Source organism: Elaeis guineensis, chromosome 13 (genome assembly GCF_000442705.2).
Source record: "Elaeis guineensis isolate ETL-2024a chromosome 13, EG11, whole genome shotgun sequence".
In the NCBI taxonomy this organism is placed as follows: Eukaryota; Viridiplantae; Streptophyta; class Magnoliopsida; order Arecales; family Arecaceae; genus Elaeis; species Elaeis guineensis.
The window spans coordinates 65,063,463-65,071,172 of NC_026005.2; the positions used below are offsets into that span (position 1 = coordinate 65,063,463).

General features: G+C 36.4%; 1 protein-coding gene across 1 annotated transcript; it reads right to left on the reverse strand.

Moving 5' to 3' along the window:
• Positions 1–6,309: 6,309 nt before the first annotated feature.
• Positions 6,310–7,010, reverse strand: LOC105032524 (uncharacterized). The gene is made up of 2 exons (XM_073247763.1): positions 6,869–7,010; positions 6,310–6,762 (listed from the first exon to the last, which is right to left on the reverse strand). The coding sequence occupies exons 1-2, from the start codon at positions 6,948–6,950 to the stop codon at positions 6,563–6,565; spliced, it is 282 nt and encodes a 93-aa protein (XP_073103864.1). The 5' UTR covers positions 6,951–7,010; the 3' UTR covers positions 6,310–6,562.
• Positions 7,011–7,710: the final 700 nt, after the last annotated feature.

Sequence of the window (7,710 nt, forward strand, 5' to 3'; positions counted from 1 at the left end):
CAAACATAACACCACATCCAACCTCAAGACTAACTCAATACATACACCATATTTCTTATATGGTCAATCAATTTAATCACCGTCCATATCCCATCCATATTATTAAAATTATAATTTAATTTTCAATATTAGATTAGTTACAATCATATTCCAACCTATGCTAGGCCAAAAATAATGCGTTACCTTAGCCCGAGGCTGATCCAGTATATATATATATATATATATATATATATATATATATATATATATATATATATATTACATTTTTTATATGGCTGGCTAATCTAGATACCCTTCACACCCCATCAATTATATTAAATCATAATTTTTCTTATTCAAGATGATACTATAATTAAATTAATCATGAACTATGAAACTTTAATTTATCAACATATGATACATGAGCTGGTATATAAATAAAACACACAATTATATAGGAATATTGTGGACAAGAGCTCAGCTCGTCACGTGAGATATTGTCCGCTTTGATCTATGGGCCTCACGGTTTTGCCCTTTAAAAGGCGTCTCATGTGGGAAGAATTTTTTTTTCTTATAAACGTGAGTCCCCCTTGACTCACAACTAATGTGAGACTATTGGTGCTCTCCACATTATTAGAACCACAACAGAACCCTCAGTCAAGGGGGACTCCGATGTGTATAGTCCGAGGAGCCCCAAAGTCAGTCGAGGCGGACCTTGACTTCAGAAAATCAAGATGGACCTCGACCTCTACCTAGCGTGCCATTGTTGCAGACAAAAGCTCGGCTCGTCATGTGAGATATTGTCCGCTTCGGCCCATGTGTCTCATAGTTTTGCTCTTTAAAAGGTGCCTCACGTGGGAAAGAGTTTTTTCTCTTTATAAACGCTAGTCCCCTTTGACTCACAATCGATGTAGGATTATTGGTGCCCTCTACATTATTAGAATCACAATAGAGCCCCCCAGTCAAGGGAGAATCTGATGTGTATAGTCCGAGGAGCCTCACAGTCAGTCGAGGCGGACCGTGACCCCAGAGAATCGAGGTGGACCTCGACCCCTACCTAACGTGCCATTGTTGCGGACAAAGACTTGGTCCGTCATATGAGGTATTGTCCGCTCTGGTCCATGGGACTCACGATTTTGCCCTTTAAAAACCGCCTTATGTGGGAAAGATTTTTTTCTTCTTATAAGCGCGAGTCTCCCTTGACTCACAACTGATGTAAGATTATTGGTGCCTTCCATATTATTAGAACTACAACAAGGAATAATTATAAATAAAATTTTGCATAATCATGTAGATGCTTGTGTTAAAGAATCATCTTCTCTATTGATGACAGATCCAAGTACAGCAAATACCGACCTGGCCCTCAGTCTATGAATTCGGAGATAAGGTGTTTGGCTCAACATCATCTGCTCCAGACAATTACTCTCCTACAAGGTCGGGCCTCAACATCAAATCAATTGTAATATCAAAGATCTCTAATGAAAAATCATATAAAATTAGCTAGGATAGATGGTTGCCAGATTCTAGTCCGAGATCCTTGATCTTACAACATTGATTTAGGACATCTTCTCGTGTCGACCCAAACCCATCAAGAATCTGGGCCCTCTATTGGTCCAGAAGATATCTAAAGAGAGAAACAAAAGAGAGAGAAAGTGCAAAAGAGAGAAAATAGAAGAAAAATTTCTCTCTCTTCCCCTCCCTCTCTTGCTCATTTTATCCTTCTTCATGGGAAAGAAAATAGGGGAAGGAAAAAATAGGCCGGCCTCCTCCCACGACTACGACCCATGATGGCAATGGACCTCAGCAGCTTCATCTTTCAGCAACCCAGGAACAGCGACATCCGACGATGGCTGCGTAATATTCATGGTCATTGTTGTCGGCTGAATGGGAAGAAGAAGAAAAGGAAAATAGAAGAAGGGGGACTTTATATTGGCCACCTCCCATAATGGTGACCTACAGTGACAATGGACTCCAACAGCTTTGGCCTCTGGCAACTTGAGCACAATGTCATCCAATGGCACCAGCTGGCTCGACGAAGAAATAAAAAGAAGAAAGAAATAGGAGAGTTCTCTTTTCCAACCTAAGTCCGAAACTTGGCCGATCCTAACCCACTACAACAGTGGTCAAAGAATCAGAATAAATGGAAAGAGAAATTTGAGGTCATTTATCTCAATTTTCGATAATGTTTCATGGTAATCTAGTGAAGATTTTTGATGGAAAATCAAAAAAAAAATCGATGAAGATCGATGTCAATGGAAAGGGATTTACCCTGGGCTACTTAGAGGAAGAGGAAAGAGATTTATAACTAGGATATAGGGCTCCGATGAGCCCTGCATTTTTAATCGCAATCGGACTCAAAGAGGAAAGATGGACTCCATTGGGAGTCCTCTTCCACCTCACGTGTTGTGGGGCACAGAAACTTTTTTTTTTTCCCTTTTATCTGCTTTAAAATTCATGTCAGGAAAAAATAGGGACTGGATCCTTACAAAATCAAAATACTATTAAATTATTAAATTATCTTCTTCTCATTTGTTTTTTAGTATAAAATTACCTGCTCACTTCCTTTGTTGTGCCATGCTCCACTCGCTTTGCTCGTCTCGCGCCCAAAAGAAGGATCCATTTTATCTCTTTAGAACATGTAAATTTAGGATATGCTGAACAGAATTTTTAAATATCCCTTTCTACCTTTCTAGGGGTGGTTTTAAGTTTTTAACAATTAGATATTGATTAGCTCTTAGTAATAGAATTTCTAAGACACTTGATCAAGAAAGATAATCTGCAGCTAGCACAAATTATACCTAGAAACTATTGGCTCTACAAAGATGGCTTTTTACTTAATAATGAGACATTCTCTCTAATGAATTGATCATGAGCGCATCCAACAAGCCCAGTTTTTTTTAACATATTTAGGCTTCCTGATTATTGAGGAGTAAGTGAGCCATAGAGATTATTATACGTACTGTTGGATTTTACTTCTATGAAATTGAAACATATATTCTATAATATTTTCGGTTTGCCGATAATAGAAAACAACAGTTTTCTACAGAATACAAAGGTTGGAGGCAACGAGTTTAATTGTTTTTGGATTCATAATTTTGTTGAAATATTTTTCAAAGCAAGAGTATATGAAAGATGCATTTCGCTTGCTTAAAATAAGCATAAGTAATAAATTTGGTTCCCATGGGAAATTATTAGAAGTTTTGCTTTAAGATTTTAGGCAGCAAGATAAAATCCTTTAAGCTTTATGTTACAGTGGTGTGAAAGCATGAGCTATATTGATAAGAATGACAAGAGCAAACCGTGAAATGGACCAAAATTATTAGAAGTTTTGCTTTAAGATTTTAGGCAGCAAGATAAAATCCTGTAAGCTTTATGTTACAGTGGTGTGAAAGCATGAGCTATATTGATAAGAATGACAAGAGCAAACCGGGAAATGGTCCAAAACTTTAAGCGTTGCACCGGCCTTCTTGTACTTCTTTCATCTTCTTACAAAGGCGGCTGAAGCATGTCTCCATTTTGTCAGAGAAAAAGAAAAAAATTGTATTGGGACTACTTTAACATTTTGATGTAATTGGGTGGGCCTCATCATTTTCTCTTTTTTCACTCTTAAAAAATTGGGGGGAGGGAGGATTCTTGCATCTTATAAAGTAATGGGTGCAGGAGGCAACTTATTATTAGCCTTTATAGCTTTTGCTTAGACCCAATAAGCAAGAAGATTGCTTTTAGAGACTCGTTTAGTTTACGGGAAGAGGAGGGGGGAAGTATAGTTAATAAAAAAATAAAAAAATATTTCATATTTAATTGGAGTATATAAGAATAAGATTATCATATTTAGGGAAAAAAATCCATATGGGAAATGAAAAAGCTCAATTTCTATCAACTAATAATTGAGATTTTTTTTTTCTAAAAAAGACACCCTTAAAGTTTTAGATAGAATAAAATAATTTTTTTGAAAGATATAATAGATATTTTATATAATCTTTTTTAAAAATAAATATTTAATCAAATATAAACTATTTAGAATATGTCATTTTTGTATAATCAACTAAACATATAAAAAAATATTTTTTCATACACCATATATGTAGACATCAATTTCTTAAAAAAAATATTCGAATGAAGAAATTCTTCTTACAAATCAAACAAACTCTAGATTATGTTCTTATGTTTTAGTGTCTACACTCCATATCTCATCTCATGTTATCTAATCTAGTGTTCATGAGTCTGCTATCGTTTATCTATACTTAATTTATATGGAATCCTATGCATTTCTTTGAGCTTAAGGTACTTCTTTTCTTCCTTTTTTAGTAACTTACTTCTTCTTTGTAGATTAGTGCATTAGCGAGGGATGAGGAATCCTAAGCTTTTTGTTGCTGTCTTTTTACTTGTTTTTTTAAAAGGCACCACGTACTGTCCCAATCATAGCTTTATTAGTTTTTTCGAGGGACCGTAGCTTTATTAGTCGCAATCACATGCCCTCTTACATTTGGTTTCACTCCAAGCCTCATCAGTGGAAATGGGTTGCTGGATTGGAACCGCAAGTCATCTGAAATGTTAAATACATAGGAAGTATTATTTGTTGAACCAGGGCTTGCACCATTTTACCTAGCAACCAAAGATTTTGAATTTTTTTCCCTCCATATTCTATTAATTTTCTTTCATGTTTAAGTTTTATTGTTTAATTTTTTATTTTATGTATCTAGTTTCTTTCTTTTTCTTTTTTTTTTGTTTTATATATTTATATAATTTATATATTTATGTTTTGTATATTTTGGACTAATTTTTTTCTTATTATTTTTAAGTACTCATGTTTAGCTTATTTACTTGTTTAAAGGTTTTGCTTTGCAATCTTAGGATTTTACTTTATTATTGAATTTTTAATTTTCTTTTATTATTTCACTTTTGTTTCATGTTTTGTATATATAGTTTTCATCTACTTTCTATTTTTTTTCCCTTTTAATTTTTTTCTGTGTTTTTTAGTGGTTTGATTTATTTTTAATATGCCGTTCTTTTTTTTTCTCTATATTATATTACAATTATTTATTTAATTTAAAATTAACTTATTTATTTTACTTTGATAATATAATCTTTTATCTATAGCTACACAATCAACAACATAAAATAAAGAATCTTATGAGCAAAAAATTGACACACCAATTAAATAATCCTCCTTAACATCCTTAGATGCTGTGATATGTTATCTATGCATATAAGTTCTTCAAACAGCTAAGAGAGACCAGCAATTACAAAGATGATGTTTGACAAGAGGAGCATCCAGATAATACAATCCCAAAATTTAAGATTCTTTAAATTATTTTAAGATTAATGGCTCAAAACTTTTAATTAAAAAACTAGATAGTTTGGTATCTAATTCTCTTGAAATCCAAGGCCAAGTAATATTTGGAAAAGAAACCTTTTAAATAATTTCTTTTAAATCCTATCTATTCTGATTAGAGAAAGCACTCGTCACATCTTGGCCGTGACAAAAGGAGGCACAGTTTGATAAGATGTCCTTGGACATGAGTCCAACCTAAATTTAATAGTGGAGATTTCCTCTTGTCAGAAATTACTGTATTTTTCTATATAGTATAAATAGAATGATTAAAAATACAACAGGAATAAAATATAATAAATAATCAATTATCTTATTTTAGTTATTATTTTTTTTCCCCCAAAACGTGCATTAATTGCATATATCTATTTAGCAGTAAAATCTTAGAATTTTGTTGCAAAAGCTTGTGATGGAACCTAGTCCCCTTTTGTACGGGACTTTGTCTAGTCACAATCTAACAATCACTAATCCTGACGGCCCACCTTAATCAAACTAATTAGCACATGTCGTACCAAAAATGAGTACGATTCAAAACTAAAACCAAGTAATCCAAATTTCAGAATCTAAAAAAAAAAAAAAAAAAAAGAGAAGACAAGCACGAACCGAAAAGCTTGACTTATCATATAGATATAAATTAAAACTAAATGATTCAATCATGAAATAAGAATGAGATTAAATCGGACTCACCCAATACCAACAATTTTACCAACTTGGTCAATTGCTTTGAGTGTGGACCGCTGCTGTCCACTGTTCATATTGCCCATTGCAAATTAGATGGTGGCTTATGTGACCAATCACACATAAACTATATCGTAGAGTGTCATGAGAAGGCATTTTTTTCTGAATTTTTATATATTTTATTTTTTGATTCTTACACATATTTTTACACTAGGTTGGTTCAATAAATTTGATTTATCAAAAAAAATAATATATATATAGACTCCCATGCTACCATCAATTAAATGCTACCATAAAACAAAATTTTTAAAAAATAGCCATAATTAAAATCTATAAACATTTATTCATACTAAATATATCAAGAAACCAAAAAAAAAAAAAGCCTTGGTCGAACACCAGAGGTATCAACAAGGGGGAGGAGACCAACACGTGGCATCTCTCTCCTCTCCATTCCCATTCTCGATGGTTGGTGGCATCTACAGTGGAGGATGACGCACACAACATAAAATCCCACGCCTTAACAAAGGTCAAAAGACACACACAGACACAGGGTCTCTCACAAGTGCGAGAGGCTCAGAAGCCCCGGCAGTAGTTGCACGGCGCCGCTCGCCGAGCCCACCCGAACACATCCCACACGTGCCGCCCCCTCCTCCTCCTCCTCCTCCCCGGTCTCATCCTCGCCACCTCCGCGTCCGTCCTCCGCAGCAGCTCCCACATCACGTGCACGTCTTCATACTCGCACGTGCTCACCTCCTTCCTCAGCCTCCCCAACCCTGATTAAAATTATAAAAAAAAAAGAAATGTGGAAAACACATCAGAACCGATCCGAACCGTCCATCATTCGATGGTCCAACGATCGGAGGGCACAGATCATCTCACCAGTCTTCCGGAGGCCGAGGCGAGTGGTGACGCCGATCCAGACCCTCCTCATCGGAAACGCCACGCGATCCCACCACTCCATCCCGCCGGATCGCCGAGGAGAACCACAACCAGGACCAAAACGCGCTCTTGCGCTGCGGCCCTCCCCTTTTAAAGTCCCCACCGTGCGGTCACCGGCCAAGCCTGGGCGCCGACCGGCACGTGACGGTTCCTGGCCGTTTGAGTCCGTACACATGGCAGATTTTTTTTTTGCGGTGGAGGTTTGCTCTGGCGAATATAAGGACACATTGGATTCTTCCACGTAGGCAGATCTTATGGTATCGTACGGCGGATGTCGGGAACGGACAGCGACAGCAACCGGGTCTACAGGTGGGTCACGTTTGCCGTCTACTTATTTCATTTGTTTTTCCGCTGTCTGGGTTGAGATGGGCACGTGGCGGTCGTTGTTTCGGGACCCCTCGTCACGTTTGTGGCGGGAGAGGTCGGAAAATATCTGTGGGCCGCCGTCCTTTTTTTATGTCACGGTGTGCACCTTACGGAGTGAGAGGAGGCTAAATGGGTCCGGTTCTGTTAGTTTTAGAATGAAACAACACCAACTGTACACCCCCTGAGTGCTATGGCTCTGTGTTAGAAGGAACTCGGCTTTTAGTGATGGAGTGAGACTTCGGGTGCCCAATTTTAGTGTCTGTAGATAATCATTTTTATAAAAAAAGTTAAGTGATGGAGTGGAAATGAGATAACTGTAGAGGGTATGAATGTAAAATGATACATGGAAAAGCGGTAGGTGGTGATAACTTAGAAGCGTTAAATATCTAATAATCTATCAATTTTATAACATATAT

What these genes read in the sequence shown, in the direction of transcription:
- LOC105032524 (XM_073247763.1), bottom strand. Translation starts at nt 6,950, where the DNA reads ATGGAGTGGTGGGATCGCGTGGCGTTTCCGATGAGGAGGGTCTGGATC. An exon ending in CCTCGGCCTCCGGAAGACTG is followed by an intron (nt 6,763 to 6,868) that starts GTGAGATGATCT and finishes AATTTTAATCAG; the next exon opens with GGTTGGGGAGGCTGAGGAAG.